The sequence below is a fragment of the Actinia tenebrosa genome, unplaced genomic scaffold, assembly GCF_029948245.1.
Source record: "Actinia tenebrosa isolate PJP-AT-01 unplaced genomic scaffold, QUT_ActTen_1.0 PGA_scaffold3__52_contigs__length_22856419, whole genome shotgun sequence".
NCBI classification, from domain to species: domain Eukaryota; kingdom Metazoa; phylum Cnidaria; class Anthozoa; order Actiniaria; family Actiniidae; genus Actinia; species Actinia tenebrosa.
The window spans coordinates 14,400,782-14,423,254 of NW_028292580.1; the positions used below are offsets into that span (position 1 = coordinate 14,400,782).

The 22,473-nt window shown below is 39.9% G+C and overlaps 4 protein-coding genes across 4 annotated transcripts in view; 2 read left to right on the top strand and 2 right to left on the bottom strand.

Annotated features, from left to right (window-relative positions):
• LOC116287617 (E3 ubiquitin-protein ligase RAD18) overlaps positions 1–1,438 on the top strand; it is an 11,990-nt gene extending 10,552 nt beyond the window's left edge. The window contains exon 15 of the mRNA XM_031694302.2: positions 280–1,438. Within this exon, the coding sequence (XP_031550162.1) occupies positions 280–322 (43 nt within the window). The 3' untranslated portion in view covers positions 323–1,438. The remainder of the gene's footprint in view (positions 1–279) is intronic.
• Positions 1,439–2,290: 852 nt separating this feature from the next.
• LOC116287618 (YY1-associated factor 2) lies at positions 2,291–7,527 on the bottom strand. Its single transcript, XM_031694303.2, has 4 exons — positions 7,405–7,527; positions 6,930–7,058; positions 3,518–3,628; positions 2,291–2,966 (listed from the first exon to the last, which is right to left on the bottom strand). Exons 1-4 carry the CDS (start codon positions 7,437–7,439, stop codon positions 2,741–2,743), a joined length of 501 nt encoding a protein of 166 aa, XP_031550163.1. The 5' UTR covers positions 7,440–7,527; the 3' UTR covers positions 2,291–2,740.
• A 589-nt stretch (positions 7,528–8,116) lies between these two features.
• The window catches only part of LOC116305391 (stabilin-2), a 67,938-nt gene continuing 53,581 nt past the window's right edge, over positions 8,117–22,473 (bottom strand). Inside the window, exons 62-71 of the mRNA XM_089035471.1 lie at positions 22,190–22,315; positions 21,703–21,792; positions 21,371–21,505; positions 12,899–12,931; positions 12,742–12,768; positions 12,272–12,409; positions 11,830–11,970; positions 11,493–11,585; positions 10,478–10,526; positions 8,117–9,974 (exon numbers count right to left, since the gene is read on the bottom strand). Coding sequence (XP_088891597.1) covers positions 9,970–9,974; positions 10,478–10,526; positions 11,493–11,585; positions 11,830–11,970; positions 12,272–12,409; positions 12,742–12,768; positions 12,899–12,931; positions 21,371–21,505; positions 21,703–21,792; positions 22,190–22,315 — 837 coding nt within the window. The 3' untranslated portion in view covers positions 8,117–9,969. The remainder of the gene's footprint in view (positions 9,975–10,477; positions 10,527–11,492; positions 11,586–11,829; positions 11,971–12,271; positions 12,410–12,741; positions 12,769–12,898; positions 12,932–21,370; positions 21,506–21,702; positions 21,793–22,189; positions 22,316–22,473) is intronic.
• Positions 16,697–20,997, top strand: LOC116294784 (uncharacterized). Its single transcript, XM_031702440.2, has one exon. It carries the CDS (start codon positions 16,722–16,724, stop codon positions 20,409–20,411), a length of 3,690 nt encoding a protein of 1,229 aa, XP_031558300.2. The 5' UTR covers positions 16,697–16,721; the 3' UTR covers positions 20,412–20,997.

Genomic DNA, 22,473 nt, shown 5'->3' on the forward strand with positions numbered 1-22,473 from the left:
ATCAAACCCTTATAAAATCTCTGAGCTGATCAAAGGCAGGGCACTCTTAATAACAGATCAACCTGAAACAACCTCTGGGCTGATCAAAGTCCGGTTATGACTTACTCACATATCAAATTGAGATTTAGTGTGTTTCTGCAACTCCACCCATGTTTTATTATAGAAAGTTTATCTAGTTAACACTTAGTGAAAGCTCGTCATTCCACAGGTCACCCAACTCCCAAGCAAATAATAACTTGTAAGGATAATCTGGGATTTGATTTTTTTTTGATATTGCAGACGGTGGACCAAAACAAGATCTTTACGAAGAAAAAAGAAATAAGGAATCAAAAAAATATCTGGTTAGTCGTATGGCACCTTTTGGACTTGCAAGAAAGTAGAGTCTGAAATGTGGAAACCTTATGCCCAAGATATAAGCATGTGGATAATAACTTTATAGAATATTTGTATAAAATGTAAGTAGATATTTTTTATAAGCTGTAGCATATAATAACTCATAGTCCTGGTGACTAATAAAATTTCTCAATTTCATGATGCTCAAAAGAAAAATTGCCTTCAATTAACACCCAAAGTGACTCTAATATTAGAGCCAGTTATTTACGTGACCCACTGATCTGTAAAACATCGACTGTTAACTGGACCGTTTCATAATTTAATTCACTCAACTATTGCTGTTTTTTTGTATTTAATGTTAAATTATTCCTCCATCACTTTATAATGACAACGGACGATGTCGAAATGTCGTAATCTTCTAGCGTTTGTCTTTCTATTGAATTTCATTTCTAAGTCCAAGCTGATCAATTTCATAAGAAAGATTTTTTCCTGTGAATCAGCAAACTTGTTGTGTAGTGCTTGTGTAGCAACGACAAGACTCCAAATTATGCAATAGATTAATATAGAAGCTAACAAAGAGTACAACAAGTTTCTATCATACAATAAAAGAAGTGTAAGGCATTTCCTAAGTGCTTTAAATTATTACTGAACAGAGCGTGGAAAAGCTGTTTTATTTGTTTTACTATATAGTCATTAATTCTATTTTGGTATTGAATTTTTTATGTAAAAAGAATGATGATCGCAGGATGTAGCAGCATCACTAATAAAGCTCAGTTTTCGACCAATCAGCATGCACTTACTATTCTAACTATATTATAAACACAAATATATACTCAACTTATTAATAAAGCAAGGAGTGGGGAGGGTTGGGGAGCTTGCGAATGTTCTTGAAGGGATTGCAGAGGTTTTTGAAATTATTGCATGCAGTGTGTGGATGCATGCGATGTGGTGGGGGGACACGGTGGGATTTTAAATATTGCTAATTATGCAAGAAAGTCAAATGTTATGTCATTCAATCATATTTTTTATATGAATTTACTACAAGACCAAATAGTTAATGTCAGGCAAATGCAAGTGATTAAAATTGAGTGCAACTCACCTAGTAGATTGTTGTTTAGTAATTCTAGAACGTTTGAAATTGCTTCAGTTGCTAACATATATAACATAACATTTAGAGGGCACAAAATAAAGGCCAGTTAACAAACAATGTCTGGTCAGGATTGACACTTGCCCAAGTAAACACCTCTTTATATAAGGCTGGTCCTTTTGATTGGCGCCATGTCAGGGGTGGGTCCAGGGGTGAATAGTCACCCCACTTTTTGGTCAAATTTCTCAGTATATCGTTAGTAACAGTCACCCCCTTTTTTATGGAGTTCTTGTTAAAACCTTCATAATAGTCAAGTCCCTTCTAAAATTCTTGGATCTGCCCCTGCATGTGTTGATCAGTCTGATGTGGCTGGTTATTTCTGGCCATAGAGCTAGCACCCATTTAGTATAGAGTGGCTATCGTGAGGGAAGTGATTGGTACTTATTTATGACACATGACCTGGTTTCTCGACAGTTTCCACATTTAACTGAATAGGTAATTATGGCTATGGTATATGGCTAGCTACAAAATGCCAAATGAAATCCATTCCATACCTATTTGAGTCATTTTATAATACAAAGAGTAAAAGACAGAATCTCCTGATAAGGTAGTAATGTCAAGGTTTTCATTAAGGGTCTGAGATGCCCAGGGAATGCTTGGGTAATGGGTCAAAATTCTCCAGCTTATACTATCCTGATATTCTCATGTTTGAAAACTTAATGAAAACCCTGCCAGGACTCTCTGGCTATAGTTCATGATCTATTTTCAAAAGTTAATGACACCCCTAAAATTAATGTGAGTAGAGCTTCTTAAAGGGTCCCTTTTATCCAAAGAAAAATTGAGGAATAGAAACTACTGTGAAACCTACTATATGGGTAATCATGTACTTTATGACTGGCTGACGTGTCAGTTGACACCTGGCCATTTGTTGGCCAAAATTCATCAGCTGGTAAAGAGTTAGTGAAGTATTGAATGATGATTGGCCAACAGCCCTGCAATAATTATCCTAACCTGGTTTAAAATGGGTGTTTCACGACTACCTTTGCATCTGTTACAAAATATTATACAAGACTCTTTAAATATACACTAGCTGTAGTATTCTTAGTAAAACTAACGTTGAATTGGAAGAACTAATTTTCTCTTAGACCTAATTATGGCTGGCATACGACCAAGATCTGGAGTTTCTATCGTTGTCTTCAACAGCAGTATCACTTTGATACAGTCATGGGCTACAATATTAAAAATACACTGTATAATCACATAAAGCTAGCTATTTATAGAAATTATGAAAGATGCTAAAACCTAAAAATGTCACTAATGTCATGAACTGTCTTCTACTGTTGTGCCGTTGCCTATACATTCTAGTGACACATTCGATGGACCAGGGTCGTAACTTCCCTCCGAAACTGGTGAATTTCCTTCAGGAGTACCAGATGGTGAACTACCAGGTTTTAAAAGTTTATAATCTGTTATTATAACCGTAACACTGCCGACAGTAACCGCCATATGTTGTGCACTGTCTCTGTCCACATTGTTGAGTCTTGGTCTGAAGATATGAAGATTATTGAAAACATATGAGTCAAATAAGAGACTATTATCAGGGTTCGTGCTACTCCTTGAAATCCTTGAAAAGCCCTGGAATTGAAAACACGTTTTCAAGGGCGCTTGAAAAGCCCTTGAAAAAAGGGAAAAACGCCAAAACTCCTGGAATACTCCTTAAAGTTAATGCAAACTTAATGCTATTTCTAACTTTCCTTTTAAAATAAATAATGATTAAAATTGATTTAAGAGTTTCTGGGTGCTTGTTTATTGGTTGGTTGCGTGTCATCGTTTTTTATTGGTGGATGTGGCCCCGGCGGAATTAGCTGCACTGTCCTGCACCGTAACATTGAATCAATGTTTAAACCATGTTCTAATACAAAAAACTTTGTCCTTGAAAATCGAATTTTTGTGCTTGAAAAGTGCTTAAAAAGTCCTTGAATCTTGTAACGAAAATGTAGCACGAACCCTGATTATGCAAATGAAAAAAAGTGAGGCCATTCTCCCTGAGCTTAAGCCTAAAGCACAGCTTTAACAGTGAAAAATGGATAATCTTACCTCATTTTTCTATTATTTATTTTTTTGTTTGGTGTTTTCTTGAGAGGTAGAACAGGTGAATATTGTTGAGCTACTTGTTGTGCTACAAGCTGAGCATTTATTCTAGGTTTCCTAGACAAAACATAAATGAAATCTCACTCTTACACCTGAGGGCCCGGTCGTACGAAGCCTCCTATTCAACGGATAAATCTTATCCAGTGGATAAATTTATTGGATAACAGCATCGATTTATCCACTGGATAAGGATTTATCCACTGAATAGCGCTACCCAGGCTTCGTACAACTGATCCCAGTTTTCAATATATCGCAAACTCAGTACAGTGGAGTCCTTTTAAGTCGTACTTCCTCAAGATTATGGAAAAGTTTAGAGTGCATTCAGTCAAACTGTTAAATAGTGTACGTCACCTAAATTAGATAAGTAAATTACTATTTTAGCTGATGTCACCTAAATTTGAAACTACGAGTAAACAGCTACTGAGATCAGAGGGAGAAACGATGATACAAATGAATGTCTATTCACTCATTCTCTGGTAAAACAACCCCCCGGGTTAGCATGACCGTTATTTGGCGCGCTTTTACTATTTTAGGTGACGTCAACTAAATAGTTATCTAAGTTAGATACATTTATCTAACTATTCAATAATTTGACTGAATGCACTCTAAAAATAAAGGACTACTTTAATGATATGGCAGTCATCTTGGATCGCAAGGAATTATGGGGCATCCAGGGGATGGGGCAAATATGGGAAAACACATCTATATAGATACAAGTCAGACAAAGATTGCATTCTCAATGGAATTACACATGATCTAAAATGGGAAAACATGCATTTTACATTGCTGTAAAATGAGAATTATTTTTAATCTGAAAGCCATTTAACAAGTGTGGTATCTAGCACATAATAAATGGATACAGTATTACTACATGTAGACTGAAATAAATCGGATTCCAACACACACATACTAAAGCCACTTCAGTGTTATATCAGCTCGTAATGTAAAGAATTAGCTTTCAGCACAATTAATGCATGCTCAAACAAAACCACCGTCGCTGTGAGCTAAGCATATATTTACGCATCAAGGTTTTTTGTACAGCACCTGTAGAAATGGTTTATATAAATTTCCAATACTAGGGAAGCCACTTCAGTGTCATATCAGCTCATTAGCTTTCAGCAAAGAGAATAAATGAATGCTCAAACGAAACCATGCTGTAACTTAATCATACATTGGCGCAGAAATGGCTCATATTCCAATGCCAGGAAGCCATTTCAGTGTCAAAGTGGAGTGACGTAGCTATGAGAATATTTAATAAATGCCTGTTGAAACAAATCTATGCATTGATTTATCCTACCCATGTAAAGAGAACACATTCTAACCTCAATGATGAAGCCATTTAAGTGTTATAGCAGCTTCATGATTCAGTATTCTTACCTCATGTGCATCGGCATAAAATAAATGCATACTGCATCCAAACAAAACCACTTAACATTTCATTATATCTGCACAATTAGGCACCCCCCAAAACACATTCCCAGTGACAACGACATTCCAGTACTATATTACCCCCTTTTATTAGATTTTTGAAATATAATGCACACAATGATTGGCTGGTTACCCTGTTTATATCGGAGGACAGAGACACGCTAGCTCAAAATAGTTCAAAAATATTTTGTAAGAGGGACATTTAACAGCTGTAGGAGCTACAGAGCACTTGAGAAGCAAGAAAAACACTTGATAACACATCATTTTCTTAAGCTTATTTCTCTTATGCCCACAGCTCCCAGCGTGTGTAAATCACATTACAGAAGCATGCACACACATTTCATATTCCTTTAATACTGGCCAATGATGAACAAATTATGAGTATATTCAAACTGTGACTTCTCCTACACAAAAGGTTATGCATACAGCACATATAGAAATGGATCCAACCACAACAATGAAGGGGGAAGACATTTCAGTGTTACAAATTGTCAAACAATAGAAAACCCAACCTACACATAAAACACTTTCAATAATGGCAACAATTAATTAAGAACGGTTGTATAATGAAATAATAACATAATGATTAAAAATAATTCATTGGCATCATTCCCATGAGTGCTTCTAGCTTTTCTTTCACTAAATGTTTTCTTTTATCACCAATGAGTCTGTCTGCTTCATACAGAACCATCTGCCATGTTGGCATTGATCCAAAAAAACCTTCCAATTCATATGTCAATGGAACATGTGCACGGTATGACACTTTAGCCCTATGCACACTGCTACAAGGAAATTAAACAATCACTTTTAAAACTGTCCAATTAAGTTCTATATTCATAAACTCTTGATACCATCGATACTTCTTAACAAACTACCCTATAGGGGTGTATATATATTTATATATTTCATATATATTCTCATAAGCATATATATACAAGGTAGCATGCATAAATATACTAATATGTACAAACATAGATGTTCTTTGATTAATGTTTCCTTGTGAATAAATAAACTTTGAACTACGAAGCAGAAAAGAAAATAAATGGTTGTTTAAGTTTCATCAATATTTTTTTTCTGGAAATATTTCATGTGGTGCTCGAACAAAAATAAAGCTCTTTCCTATTGTTAAACTCCAAGTAGCTGAGTTATTTAGTTCTATAAATAATAAATAAATGGCCCAAGGTGTTAATGAAAGACTTAAAGATTTTTTACAATCTTATCAAGTGATTTTTCTAAAGGATTTATGTAAGTACGCGGAAGAATGAGTTGACCTATGTATCTTTTGAGCTACCAGAGGTCGAATATCAGAGGAAAAGAGTTATAAACAAGTTTAGCCATGCATATATATGGATCTAAACATCATAAACAGCTGGTTTATATAATTAAGACAACTGCTTTAGAATAATAACGTTAAATAAATAAGACTATCTTGTTTACAAAGATAAGATCCTCTCTCTGATAAATTGGATAAAGGTTATTGAGTTGAAACTGCAAAATAATCTGACAGATAACCGGTCTGGAAGTGAAGCTCTTTGAGCTTTGTTGATGCTTTCTCAGCTTCAACTCGAGGTGTTTCTACCGTACCAGGTTTTCATATGGGGACGAAAATAAAGCAGAAAACATGGTGCAGTTGTAGAAGATGGTGTTAATAGGAAAAGCCGAGCACAAACTCCAGACTGTCTCAGTGATTAACCCAAGTTAACTTAGAGGAAAGAACCTCGTGTTCGCCTTGCATTTTCTAATCAAGATTGTACTGAATGTTGAACCACAACTAACAGTGCATAATTAATAAGAAAATATCCCCAAATCAACTATTTACGCTGATGTTTAGCAAGAGATATTTTGTGGTAGTTTGTTTAGTGAGAAAACCATTTGTATGCCAACAACCATGCAATGATCAGAATATGAACAAGTTTCATATGTAGCATACCTTGTTGAAGTACCCTTCCTGACGTCGCACATGGCGCATTTAAAGGCTTCAGAAGTATTTCGGTATGTACAAACACTACAATCCCAGTAAGCTTCATCTGATATTTGCTTGACGAGTTTCGCTTTGAGTCTGTAGAGGAAGATCGGATTAGAACATGACATAGACTCGACCCTCTTACTATGCATTTACGTCAATATTACACACCAAAAGATGAACAACGAGGAATCCCTGGATAACCATAACCCCAGGAGAGCATAAATGAATAAAATACCAAACTTCCAGTTAAAAAATCCTTCTATAACAACTCAGAAGTTTAACCTTTATCAATGTATAAAGTGTCTATCTGCAAAGCCATTTTTAGTGCCACGGCCATGTGCCACATTTCGCGCGAAAAATTCCTGGCAATCGCGAGACTGATTTTCCCCAAAAATTGCCTCCAAACTTCAAAAGGTATCTATACTCTGTAGATACTTACTTATTTGGACTTTTTTTGTCACCTTTTTCGTCCATATCTCTTCCAAACGCAGTTGGCTTGCAATGCCATGCAAGGCACAGTTTGTAACTACTGGGTGATAGACTATGATCAAGTTTTGTATACAGAGACAGACCGATCACTGGTCAACCAATCAAATGTCTCGATTCATAGACAATAGTTTACCATATAAGCGGTATAGCTATTTTGAGGTATGTTGGATTCGTGGGTTACCTGTGTGTGGAAAAATGCTTCTATTTTTGGAGGAGGGAGGAGTGGGTAAGGATTCAGGAGAAATTCCAGAGGGGTTTTGAAAATTATTTCCGAGTTCAATGTGTGAATCTCAATTTTAAGGGCCACTTCCCCCACTTTTTACGAGAATGAAATCTTATCATTTCAGTGTCTTAAAAGTTCTATGCGAAAAAATAAATTCTGCCCCCCCCTCTCCCCCATAATAAAATGTACTCCGCCCACCCTTGTTTTTTTTCCTGATTAAATTTTTACATTTGTTTCTTGGCTTATCAGATAGAACGTTTTTTTTTCATTTCAGACAATGTGCCATTCCCTTGAGTATTATTTCTTTTCTTCCAGTAGTATCCCAAAGAACTTTGGAATGAGAAAACAATAGACTCAGAAATCTTTAGAAAGAAACTCTCTTTTACATGAAAAGTTAAAGAAACATTTAAAAAAATTGTATGAGTAAGTTTGGCACAAATTCAAAGCTTGAAATGAATTTTTATTTAAGTGACTACTTGATATGTTTACTTATTAAAATATAAGCATACTGTGCATATTGACATATATAAATACTCCTTGCATTTGATGCCAACTATAGTTAAATACCCTGGTATAAAGCATGCTATATATGGTAATGCCTTACAATGCAGAACAATAGACCCATGTGGGGTACTCTTACATAATGAAGGGAGGGGATGATATCTTTGAGGGGAGTGAAATCTTAAATCACTTCCTATTTTAGGGGTGAAAAAATTAATGTCATTAATCAATTGTATTAAATAATTTATTTTATTTTATAATTTAATAATTTATTTTATGTTTCAAAGTGCTAATATTCAACCAGGACCACACCCAAATTCTCTTTTCCCTTTATGATCGTCTGCACCCTTTTTACATTGGAGTACCCCAGCTGGACAATAGAACTTTTTTTCTGAATTCACTTGAGCCATTCCCACATAACAAGGACTCCAAATCAAGGCTGGACTGGACAAGATAAACAGTATTTTATATGAACCCATCTATTCATACAAACTTTGACTAGGAACCTTTGGTTAGTGGGCACTTAAGCCAAATTATTCAGGAAACGTCTATTGAATTCACCCTTTCCAAAGTTCAAAGCTCATACAGTATTGGAATATATTGGGGGATGAGTCCATTTAGTTTCCCAAATTCTAGCCACTCAAACCAAGTCTTTTCCACTTTGAAAAGGTGAATTCAATAAAACCACCTCTAAGAGCACTACTGTTCACAGATGCAGACAGCCAATTTATTACCTTGATGCAAAAAATGAAGCGTGGTTGCTTATGAATTTAGATACATACTTAGGGGGATTCACTGTGTGGAACAGCAACTGCTAAGCAATCTCTCAAAAAAGACAGCAGTAATCCCATGTAAGCTAAACTCTTAAAAATTCCTTTAAAGAAACTTGAGCTTTTGGCAGATGCAGCTTTCTGCCTTTGAGATAGGTAAACACCCCTCCCCCAAGCTGCTTTATGAATCACTTTGACTGTTAAAAGGCTTTTGCTCTAGCTAAATCAATGAAAGGCAAGAATATCACCCAATCAGGCTGTCAAATGGCTTCCACTCTAGCTAAACCAATCAAAAGCGAGAATACCTCCTACTCCAGCTGTCAAATGGCTTTCACTCTAGCAAAACCAATCAAAAGCGAGAATACAACCCACTCCAGCTGTCAAATGGCTTCCGTTCTAATTAGACTAATGAAAAACGAGAATACTACCCACCCCAGCTTTCAAATGGCTTTTACTCTAGCTAAACCAATCAAAAGCGAGAATACGACCCACTCCAGCTGTCAAAGGCTTCCGCTTTAGTTAAACCAATCAAAGGCAAGAATAGCACCCAATTGTATCCGTAAATTTTCAAAAACGGTCCCCAGAGTGGACATTTTCGAATACGCTCCGAATACGGATACGTGTGGACGGCAAATTTTCGAATACGCTGACGTAAACACGATTTTGCGTATGCTCAATAAGAAAAACTATCCGTCAAAGGGACTAGACACTAAGGTGCATCAGGGCGGATCAAGAAATTTCTGGATACGTGTAGCCAGTGAAAACGATTCGAAAAGGATTCGAATACGCTGCGTGTGGACGCGAACATTTTCGTATCCGCAAAAAAAATTGCGGATACAAAAATTTCCGGACACGTGTGGACGGGGCCTCAATCCCTCTGTGGAATATCTTTTGCATTGCTTAACCAACCAAAAGCAATAAAAGCATTATGTGCGTTACTCGCGTAATTAAGTGAAAAATTCGTTTTAAGGAAGTGCAGGTGTCAAAAGATTATAGATTTTCTTGCTGTAGGAGTGGAGCATTAACCTAAAAGAAAAAAGATTTGAAATTAGAGAAAATTAGCGAGCTGACGAGGACAAAAAATGACTAGTACTGATGAAAAGAACCCCGGAGGAAAATTAAAGTGCTTATGAGCCTTTACACAATATTTTCAGAATTGATTCTTTAAATAGTGAATAGTTGATTGTGAAAATAATTCGTCATTTGAATGTCGGGTCTTTGAGATACGAAGGTTTATATTTCCAATATGTTAATGACTATGACGTAACATAAGGGATTTCAGTTATTTTGTGGCAACTTTTAAGATTGAACGCTGGACATTTTTTGAAAACAAATTTGTAAGAACCTTTACGTGAGTCACGAGTAAAAGGGCGATGCTTTTAAAATACTGTATTCCAGAACGAGCGCAGTGTTGTATATTAAATGATCCCTTCTGTTACGTCATAGTCATTAGCATATTGGGAATATAAACCTTCGCATCTGTGTAAAGGCTTATAAGCACTTTAAGAATTATGAAAACAATGTTTTACATTTTTGTTCCTTTCCTGCAGGAAGATCTCCGTCTTCTACTAGATTCAACTGAAAAAGCAAAAGAAAAACGCTATTTAGTTTCGTTTTATTTAAAAGTTATTGAGTAATTATTGCTGAGATGAGGTTGAACATGCCCAAGAGATGTGGAGGTCAAGAGATGTGGAGGTCAAGTGATGCGGGGGTCAAGTGACGTGGAGGTCAAGAGATGTGGGATGACCATGCATTGCATTAAGGTGTGGTCCTCTCCCCCCTCAATATCTTACTCGCTTACTTTCTCATCGCCCTTGACCCCCATCATTTACACTACCCTTATTGTGCGCCTAATCATACATGCACTCTAGATTTCTTTAAATTTAAAGAGTATGCATAAGAAAAAAAAAGTTCACATCGTTTAAAATCTCGTGTTTTCAGGCAAATCATTATGCATTGACGAAAGACGGAGATATCCCGGTATATTTTTTTACGAACAGTTCACGACACGGTATCGTAACGTGATCAATGATCATCCAATCAGAATGCTGGATATGCGGCACAATCCCTGTAAGTCGACACCTCCATCACGCAAGTGTTTTGCCATACAAATCTGTGACAACTTAAACATGTGATTTGAACCATCGCGTGTTCTTTCCCAATCAATGATCAAACTATTGGGATGCTTGGAAAAGCGGCACTGTGCCGTAGGGTTGTTACATTCCTGCTTCTCCTTAAAGAAGCTTTGCGTCATCGAGCGATGGTAGCCATGGCAGTTGGCAAAACAATAGAGTAAAACTATTTTTCTCCTGAAAAACTCCCCTGGTAACAAAATAACTGCTGACCGCAAAGGAACGCAGACTAGGACACTTCCGCTAACAGATTATTTTACCATTCATCAAATCTTTTTGAGGGTAACTCGCAACAAAATTAAGAAAGTAGCATTAATACGAGTTTGACAGTGAAACGCAATGTAGATCGTTAGTTTGCGATTTTAGCAAATGACTTATAAATATATGATATTATTATATAAATTTAAGTTACCACATTGTCAGAAGATTCTCCCTTGCTTGGTGGTTCTTTGAATTCCATGTAAATAAGATTGCTGAACTCCGTGTGTTCTGGGTCGCTGAAAGGCTGTCAAAGAAATTACAATTAGGGGAACAGAAGAACAAAATGAGGGGAGGAAGGGAAGTGGAAAAGGAAGGAAAGGAAGGAAAAAAGGAGAGAATAGAAGGAAGAAATAAAGGAAGACATGGTAGGACAGGGGAGTTAGGAAAGAATGGAGAGAGTAAGGAGGGAAAGGGAGAAGGGGAGAGAAGGAAAAAGGGAGAGAAAAGTGAAGGGAGGAAGAAAGAGGGAAGCAAAGAAAGCAACTTACTGCTTGTAGTCCAGGCCCTTCATGGACCGTAATTTCCCTGGGTCCAGGTTCCGATGTGTCGCCATACATAGGATTTTCATATGAGAAGGAAGGCGCATTATCTTGAAACACTTCGCTGTCGTACTGCACCGTTTCATTCTCCTATGAGTAGAGCCAGAAAAAAAACAACAACAAACGAGTAGGTGAGACATGAAGACGCTTTTCAAGTAAAGTCTTCATTTTCGCATCTACCTTTCAATCGGTTGGTATGCCTGCCTGTCTGTCTGTCTGTCTGTCGGTCTTTCTGCCTATCTATCTTTCTTCTTGTTTATTCGCCTTTCTGCCTGCCTGCTTGTCTGTCCATCTATTTGTCTATCTGTCTGTCTTTCTTCCTGTTTATTCGCCTTTCTGCCTGTCTGTCTATCTATCCGCTTTTTTTTTTGTCTGTCTGTCTCACCCTTACCTTGCGATATCTAAACGACGGACTTGGCAAGGAGACTTTCTTCCTGAAGTACCAAATGACACCAGCAAAAACTGCTATCACCAAAATCAAAGTAACGACGATTGCAGCAACTTTTCCACCGGACAATCCTTCATGGCTCTGGGAAAAAATTGGTTATATTGAATTTTATCAGGTATTTTTTTAAACTAACAAACAGAAGAATGATTGCCATAGCTGAAAAGAGCATGTCCAAATCAGTAAACTGTGAAGGTTTGAAGGAAATAGGTTCAAAACTCGTGAAGATATGAATTTTTGAAAAGTGTGAATTTCGTGAGAAAACTATTTCTGGTATGTTTCTAGTATCTCTTGCCTACTAACGATTGTTTTCATATAAGATTATATTTCGTTATTATGAGCTGACTCAAATCATTATTTCGAAGGATTCTGGATTCGCCCAAAGTAGGAGGGTTAATCAGAAGATTGACACTAACCTTGGCACGCTTCCCAAACACTCCAGGCTGTTAAAAAATACAAAATACAAATATAAATAGTTCTAGATTCTAAATTTGCCCTATTCACTTCGTTTTCGTGTATTGGAGGTTTTATAACCTTATTAAATAGATAATATGAATGTACTGCTGATCGTACCTTGGTGTTATTGGTGGTTGGTTCAATAGTCACCTGGGGAAAAAACAAAGGAAACCTTTTATTACAATCAACCATTATAAACCACAGGTAGTCCATGTTTGCTGTTCGTGTCCCGTTATACATAAGGAAACCTTAAACCACGGAACAATAAAGGGTTGGAAAGTTAGCAGTAATGCTGGATTGCAAAACAGAGGAATCTCTCTCCCCTCAGGACCTAAAATCTTTTGACGAATTTTCTTCCTCCAATATGGCTGTGCACAGATGTCATTAGGGAGGGTCACACAACGTATTCCGGAGGGAAACATTGCGTGACGACGTGAAGACCCTAAAGACGTCTGTTTCATAGGGAGCTAATATGACTCCTGTACTTAAAAAATAATATTGCAAAACTTCTAAAGAGTCAAGATACAACTCGTACTGCTGTGAAATGGTACGGCACAAAACAAAGTCACGGTACGGTAATGACGAAGATCTGTGAGCCAATCACAGAGCCGTAAGGTTACTGCTTAGCCGATGACATCACACTGTAATTGTCACGGCACGATATCGTATACCGTGAGGGTTTCACATTCACACTAAATTTGCTCTAACATAACATCAGTATTAGTCATTCCGAGGTGGTGGAAAAACTAGTGTCAAGTTGACATTGCAGTGCATTGTGGGACTGTTTAGGGGACATATTTCCAAAATGAAGTCTATTTCTCTAAAATAGTCACACAATGTATTGCAATACCAACTCGACCCAGTAGTTTTTCCTCAACCTTGTAATGGCTAATGATGCATGCACAAGACACACTGATGGCACGCAACATTTAGAAGTGAGGTTTAAATTTAAAGAATATTATGTATGAGGTACCCCAGTTGACGAAGTCAAAATAGAAGCCGTAGTGTATTCCCCAGAGGTTGCCTTCTTTATGGTAGTTTTAGATGTAGAGATTAGAGTTTTGTCTGTAGTGTATCTGTAAAGGAAGGCTTATCAGCCCCGCCCACGAACACTTTATTTTTGTATCTATTATTAGTTACGTCATATCCTTAACGTTTCACTTAGTTACAACACGTCTCAATTCCACTTAGCGTTAGTATTAGTGTATGAAGTCGACGAGAACACATCTATTCGTGATCAAAGAGTTTAGAGTAGTTTTTTAGTTATCTTTGTTGGAGCAATAACCTATATCTTAACCTCGGCAAGCGGGACTGTTATTTTACGACAAGTTCTTGGATTGTAATAAACTTCAATTCGTCGTCAAGTGCTGTCCGTAAAATTATTCCCGAAATCTCCTCAATTACTCGTAAGCCCGTTCACGCGCGATAAAGTCGTCGTATTATTCGTCCGTGTCGGCATTTACAGTAAAATAACACCGTCAAATATTGCTGAGATTACAGAATCGAAAAGAGGTTAGTTATCTCCAAAATGAGCGACAGTGAGTCACAAAAAGAAACTGTTTCGAAACTCATTGATCTTGGTGATGTTGAGATTTCACTTGTAGAGAAGGAATCGACTTCAGAATCTCGGAATTCGGATGGGCGTACAACCTGTAAAACCGCACCTTCACCACCAAAACCACGTGACAGGAAATTGACTGAGAAAGGAAAAGTATACCTTGTCGATACTCTCAACCAAAAACGACAAAATGCCGCCCGCAATCTATCAAAAGAGATCAAGGCCACCTATCACTCAATTAGCGACGTGACTGTTGACCTTAGAGCACTCGAGGCGCAGAGAGACAGGCTAGATCTACTGAAGGAAGAGCTAGATCAAGCTCATTTTTGTCTTCATTCCAAAATTGAAGAAGATGAACAAAAACAAGCCGCTTACTCGTGGTTCGATGTTCGCGACCTAGAATATAATCAATGTCGCATTAAATTAGCAGAGAAAATAAGATCTCTAGAAGAGAGACACATATTAGACAATCGATCTAGTTATAGTCGATCCTCAAAACGAAGTGACAACACGTCTAGATCGTCAGGCTCAGCACGCTGTTTGTTAATGCAGGCCGCGGCAAAGGAAGCTAGAATTAAGGCCGAAATCGAAAACTTGGAAAGGGAAAAGCAAGCAAGGGCTTTGGAGCTAGAAAGAGAAATTTCAATCGTTAAAGCCGAGAATTTGGCAATGAAAATGGTAATCGATGAGCAAAACGCTCTTTGTGATGACGTCACGCAATTCGTGAAAGACGGCTTTCAACTTCCGGAAGAGAAAACGGAACGAGATTATGAACACCGCACAAATAACAGGCAAGCACACAAGCCAATCCCTACTCCACGGATCAAAAGGGAAATACCTGATCCCACGGAACAAGAAAGGAATTATAATAGCATCGGCAGCGAAACATTAAAACAAATAGTTTCATTGCAGACAAAACAAACGGAACTGAGCGCTTTGTTAATAAACCAGCAAACAATAAGTCACCTACCGACAAAGGAGCCTCCAACTTTCGACGGCAATCCTTTCGATTATCCAGGCTTTGTCACGGCATTTGACACAATTATTTCCACTAAAGTTACATCTGACATGGACCGACTTTACTACCTGGAGAAGTACACTAAAGGCAAGGCCAATGACGTAATAAAAGGGTTCCTTTCGCTAACAAGTGAGAACTCATATAAAGAAGCACGCAAGCTTTTAGATGAACGTTTCGGTAATCCGATCCACGTCGCTGAAGCCTATAAATCACGCATGCGCAACTGGCCAAACATCCCAGACGGCAACAGCAACGCACTCCAGGAATTCGCAGACTTCCTTACTCGCTGTACAGAAGCAGTGCGCATAGTAGGATCTCTTGCCGAGCTAGATAGTACGCAAACTCTTATAAGATTAAGTGCAAAGCTTCCGTCGTACTGTGGTACTAAATGGTGTCGTCACGCATATGACATTCAGTCAAAATTACAAAGAGTATCATTCACTGACTTTGTACGATATGTTAAGGCAGAAGCTGAATTGGCGAACGATCCGATCTTTTCACCCGACGCCTTAAGACGAGAACGAAAAAGGAATGCAGATAGAGAATCTAGGCCCAAGCAAAGAAGGGAACTACCCTCTCGCCCTCTCTCAAGCAGTTTCGCAACAACCACATCATCAAGTCAACAAAGGAGTACATCCTCATGCCCAGCGTGCGACAAAGGCCACTCCCTGGAAAGATGCGAGTCGTTCAAAGGTATGTCCGAAGTTGAAAAAAGGAACGTCATCATATCGAAGGCACTTTGCTTTGGATGTCTAAAGCCTGGACATTTGTCGTCTTCTTGCAAGAACAGACTGCAATGTGACGAGTGCGGAAGGCCACACCCGACCCCACTACATGGTGTCAAGCCAAAACCAAAGCCTAGACCCAGACGCAAGGTGAACAACATCGCGGCAACGACCACTGAAAATGATTCATCCGAACCAGCTGGAGAAGAGGCGAACACAAACGCAAACGTCTGTGATCCTACGCCAGTTAGTGAAGGAACGACAACCTCCCTCATCGTGCCTATTGTGCTTAGTCATAGTAGTAATCCAGGAGTTGAAGTTAAGGTCTACGCTCTCCTCGACGATGGTAGTGATTCCACATTTGTAAAGACATCTATCTTGAAGCAGTTAGAAGTCGACGGTCCTGAGATTACTCTACGACTGAATACAATGCACGGTAAGCAAGACATACCAGTCAAGAAAATCGAAGGTCTGATAGCAAAACCCTTTGACAACAATGGAAGTGCAATAGAGTTGCCCAAGGCATATACGAGAGAGTCCATACCATCGTCCACCAACCAAATAGCTACCCCAGAGTCAGCGGACAATTGGCCGCACTTAAAGGCAATAAAACATCATCTTCTCCCCCTACAAAGAAACATGGAAGTAGGAGTATTGATCGGATGTAATTGTCCTAAGGCTCTGAAACCACGAGATGTCATTTTAGGAGGGGAGGATGATCCTTACGCAATCAAGACTCTGTTGGGATGGGGAGTACTAGGACCAGCAACCCCGGAGCTTCAACATACCTTGAAGGACGATACATTCACCTGTCATCACGTCGTCACTACAGCTAATGCATCCTCACGTCGAAGCGTCAAATTTGCTACGAAACCGCAAACTAAAGAAATACTCAACGCATGTGACATTAGAGCAATGTTTGAACTCGACTTTTGCGAGAGAGAGCAAACGAGCGTCTCACTCTCTCAGGAGGATAGGAAGTTCCTTAATATCGTCGAAAACGGCATTAACTACCTTCCCGATGGTCACTATGAAATGCCGTTACCTACCAAGGATGATAAGTTCGTACTGCCAAATAACCGTTCGATGGCCTACGTTCGCTTGAAGTCCCTCAAGAAACGATTCGCAGCTGATGAGTTATACCGCTCACGCTACATAGAATTCATGAATTCCATGCTAGATAAGGGCTACGCTGAGTTAGCACCTGAAACCAACGAAAGCAACTCGCAGAAAGTGTGGTATATTCCCCACCATGGAGTATACCACCCAAAGAAGCCTGACAAACTCAGGGTAGTTTTCGATTGCTCGGCTTGCTATGAAGGAGAGTCACTGAACAACCACCTGCTGCAAGGGCCTGATCTGACGAACAGCTTGACGGGTGTCCTATACAGATTTCGACAAGAAACCGTTGCAATAATGTGCGACATCGAAGCAATGTTCTATCAAGTAAAGGTCCCAGAGAGTTGCAGAGATCTGCTGCGGTTCTTGTGGTGGGAGAATGGCGATACTTCTCGTGAGCCTAAGGAGTATCGGATGACAGTGCACCTGTTCGGCGCGACCTCGTCACCAGGTTGTGCGAACTTTGCCCTCAAGACCACAGCTGATGACAACGAAGGCAGCCTCGGAACAGAAGCAGCAGAGTTCGTGCGCCGTAACTTCTACGTTGATGACGGCTTGAAATCGGTACCATCAGTAGACAAAGCGTTTGAACTCGTGAGCGACGTAAAGGAGATGTGCAAACGCGGTGGATTCAACCTTCACAAGTTCACATCGAATAGCAAAGCCTTGCTTGAAAAAATCCCTGAGTCTGACAGAGCAAAAGATGTGAAGGACTTAGAGCTGAATCAAAAAACGATGGAACGTGCACTTGGGGTGCAGTGGTGTACAAAATCAGACGCATTCAAGTTCGTAATCTCCTTGAAAGATCGTCCATCCACAAGGCGCGGCATCCTCTCTACAGTGAGTTCCATTTACGATCCTCTAGGCTTTCTCGCCCCAGTTGTGTTAGAAGGCAAGTCGCTACTACAAGACCTATGCCGTCTCGACATCGGTTGGGATGATCCAATTCCTGACGACATGGTCGATAGATGGCGTAAATGGAGATCTCAACTTCCACATCTGGAAAGTTTTACAATACCACGCTGCTACAAACCAGAAGACTTCGGTGAAGTAATCAAGGCAGAACTGCACCACTTCTCCGATGCAAGCTTCAAAGGCTACAGTCAGTGCAGCTACCTCAGACTAGTCAACAACTCTGGTAGAGTCCATTGTTCTTTCTTGGCGGGAAAGGCACGAGTCACCCCCTTAAAGAAGTTAACGGTCCCTCGTCTAGAGCTGACCGCAGCTGTCGTATCGGTTCGTGTGAGTGAACAGTTAAGGCGCGAGCTAGACATCGAAATAACAAAGGAAGTTTTCTGGACCGATAGTAAAGTTGTTCTCGGTTACATTGCAAATGCAGTCAGACGGTTTCATATATTCGTAGCTAACCGTGTGCAAGAAATCCAAGACAAGTCCTCGGTGGACCAATGGATGTACGTCGACACCAAGAATAACCCAGCAGATGAAGGGTCTAGAGGCCTACGTGCAGATCAGCTCAAAGATTCGAAATGGTTGTCAGGACCAGCCTTTCTGTGGAAAACTGATGAAGAGCAAGAAGCACCAACCTCACAACCATATGATCTACAAGAAAATGATCCAGAGATCAAGAAATCAGCAAGCGTAGCAACCACGTCAACAGAACTAGCAAAGTCAGTAACTACTCTCGAAGATGATGCTCAACGCCATTCCAGCTGGTTTCGTGTTAAGCGAGTAATGGCCCTGTGCATAAAGTTTATTCAAAGGCTCCGCAACGCAGTGAAAGGGAGACAATCGGACATAAAGCCTACTGAGGTGAATGTCAGTGACCTAGAGGTGACAGAAATCCAGATTATAAAGGCAGTTCAAGCAAACCATTTCAACGATGAAATAACACAACTGAAATCAAGTAAAGATGCTCAAGATTCAAAACAATCAAACTCGCAAGGCCCACTTCGCAAGCTAGACCCGTTTATCGACTCTCATGGATTGCTGCGTGTCGGAGGACGCCTCCGACATTCAAGTCTAACAGACAAGGTTAAATTTCCAGTCATTCTTCCTGGTCGAAGCCACGTGACCACACTAATCGTACGTCATTTCCATAACCAAGTCAAGCATCAGGGTCGCAACCTTACTCTGAGCGAGATCCGTGCAAATGGATACTGGGTAGTTGGTGGCTCAAGAGTTGTTGCTACCGCAATCGAAAACTGCGTAATGTGCAACAGACTCCGAGCTAAAGTACAAGAGCAAAAGATGGCCGATCTTCCCGAAGATCGTCTAGAGCCAGCACCACCATTCACCAACTGTGCTGTGGACTATTTCGGTCCCTTTATCATCAAGGAAAAGCGCAAAGAAATGAAAAGATACGGCGTTCTATTCACGTGTCTTGCATCCAGAGCAGTCCACCTTGAAGTAGCTAACACCCTGGAAACCGATTCCTTTATCAATGCTTTCCGACGATTCGTAAGCCGTAGAGGTCCAGTCAGAATGCTGAGATGCGACCAAGGAACTAACTTCGTGGGAGCACGACGCGAACTCGCAGCAGCCCTAGCAGAAATGGACCAGTCAAAGGTCAAAGAGCAGCTCATGAAGAACAACTGCGACTGGTTCACCTTCAAGATGAACGTCCCTGCAGCAAGCCACATGGGCGGTGTATGGGAGCGGCAGATACGGACGGTTCGCAACGTGTTATCAGCCATCCTACAAGCCAACAGTGAGCAACTGAATGACGAGTCACTTCGGACTTTCATGTGCGAGGTAGAAGCGATTGTTAATTGTCGACCATTAACAGTGGACAATTTGAATGATCCAGACTCCCTCGAGCCCTTATCGCCAAGCCAACTACTGACCATGAAGACCAAAGTACTCATGGCCCCACCTGGTGTGTATCAGCCTGCAGATCAGTATTCAAGAAAGTGGTGGAGGCGTGTCCAGCACCTGGCCAACGAGTTCTGGAGTAGGTGGAGAAAAGAATTTCTCCTCTCACTCCAAACACGTCAAAAATGGACAAGGCCCCGTCGCGAAATGCAAGTTAACGACATCGTCATCATCAAAGACGAAAACCTGCCCCGCAGTTCATGGTTACTAGGTCGTGTTATGTGCGTTAACCGGAGTCATGACGGACGAGTACGCTCAGCAAAGGTGTCCCTCGCTGAAAGGGATCGTGACAGCAAAGGAAAGCGGATCAGCCAACCTCGATGCTTGGAACGTCCTGTCCAGAAACTGGTAGTTCTCCTTAAACAAGACTGTAACTAGAACGCTGAGACCGGGTAATTCCCCGTCGAGGAGCCATACGATAAGTACCCGTAGATAGTTTAGTCAGAACGTTATGAACAATGAACATTGCATGTCCCTATTGTGAAATGTAAACATTTCAGGGGAGCCATGTAAAGGAAGGCTTATCAGCCCCGCCCACGAACACTTTATTTTTGTATCTATTATTAGTTACGTCATATCCTTAACGTTTCACTTAGTTACAACACGTCTCAATTCCACTTAGCGTTAGTATTAGTGTATGAAGTCGACGAGAACACATCTATTCGTGATCAAAGAGTTTAGAGTAGTTTTTTAGTTATCTTTGTTGGAGCAATAACCTATATCTTAACCTCGGCAAGCGGGACTGTTATTTTACGACAAGTTCTTGGATTGTAATAAACTTCAATTCGTCGTCAAGTGCTGTCCGTAAAATTATTCCCGAAATCTCCTCAATTACTTGTAAGCCCGTTCACGCGCGATAAAGTCGTCGTATTATTCGTCCGTGTCGGCATTTACAGTATCGTTGAGTAGAGGATTTAAGTGTTGGTAGTGAAGATTTATTGCTTGTAAGTTGATTAGTGGAGTGTGTGGTTGTAGTGGGTTGATTAGTGGAACGTGGTGTTGTAGTGGGTTGATTAGTGGTACGTGGTGTTGTAGTGGGGTGGTTAGTGGTGTGCGTGGTTGTAGTGGGGTGGTTGGTGGTATGTGGTGTTGTAGCTGTTGTTTTAGGTAGAGTGGATGGACGCTTTGTCGAAGGAAGAGACGTTATCTGATTACAGATGAAAAAGAACAAGACATTACTTTAGAAAGGCTTGAAATGCATTGCAAACTACTAGTTAAAGAAGTAAAATCGAAAGTAACGAATATAGGAAGAAATGGATGGATGTATATAAATAAAAGACGAAAACTAACAAATATATCCATATATATTTTAAGAAAAATTACTATCCTATTCTTACCGTTGTCTGTTGTGTAGACGATGAAGTTCGTTTTGTGGGGGGAGGTGTTGTAGAAGATGTTGGTGTTGTAGAAGATGTTGGTGTTGTAGTGGGTCTTGACGTTGTTGAAGGTGGTGGGGGAACAGGTCCAGTAATCTGTAATTATAAATAATGATAAACCGATTGAGCGACCGACTGACCGATTAAGTGACTCATTGACCGATCAGCTAACTAGCACACTGTCTGAACGACCGACTGACCGACCGACCGACCGACCAACTAACCGACTGACACACTAACTGACCGACTGACTGACTGATCAATATGATAAAACTTGAATGCAGTGTTCTTACCGGTACGATCTGATCCACAACAAAGATGACACCATTAGTAGCCTGGATATCTGTAAGGACATGAGCTGCACCATTGATCAATATATCGCCCTGTATCAAGCAAAAAAACACAACATGGTTTGCTATGAAAAAGCGGTCTCATAACGACAACGCGAACACTTTTTCTTTTTTTTCTTTTCCTCGACGTGTAGCTGTATACGTCGTTTGCGCTTACAACATAACCTGATTTATAACTTTTCAGACTGGAATATTACGGCGCTTGGAAAAGAGTGCTCGCGCCAGCCATTATTTGATCATTCAGCTGAGGATTATTGTTTTCCCATTGCAGACCACACGTGTCCCTTACGTATTGTATTCCTCGCCAGAAAAGCTTGGGAATACATACTAAGGGTAAAGGCTATACAACGAATCCTCTTGCTATACAGAACGACACGTGTCCTGGAACAGGAAAACATTATAACCAAGATAAATAGGCCTAGTAACTCACATTAGCTGCCTTTCGTATCATTATTTTGGTCCCCAGTAAGCTTGTCACAGTCGTTACATTGGATAAGATGGATAACTTGATCTTGGATGGTACAATGTGGTTCTTGACCATAGTAAGATTAAATCCCTTTACGTAAAGAAAATGCGATATTAGGACAGTGCACAGTTACTGTGTCAAGCGAACACCCTTTATTGAACGGACATCTAGTTGCAGGGTTCCAAATTTACAGTAAAACGAACGTCTATTAAGTGGACGGCACTCACACCTCTATTACACGAACACCC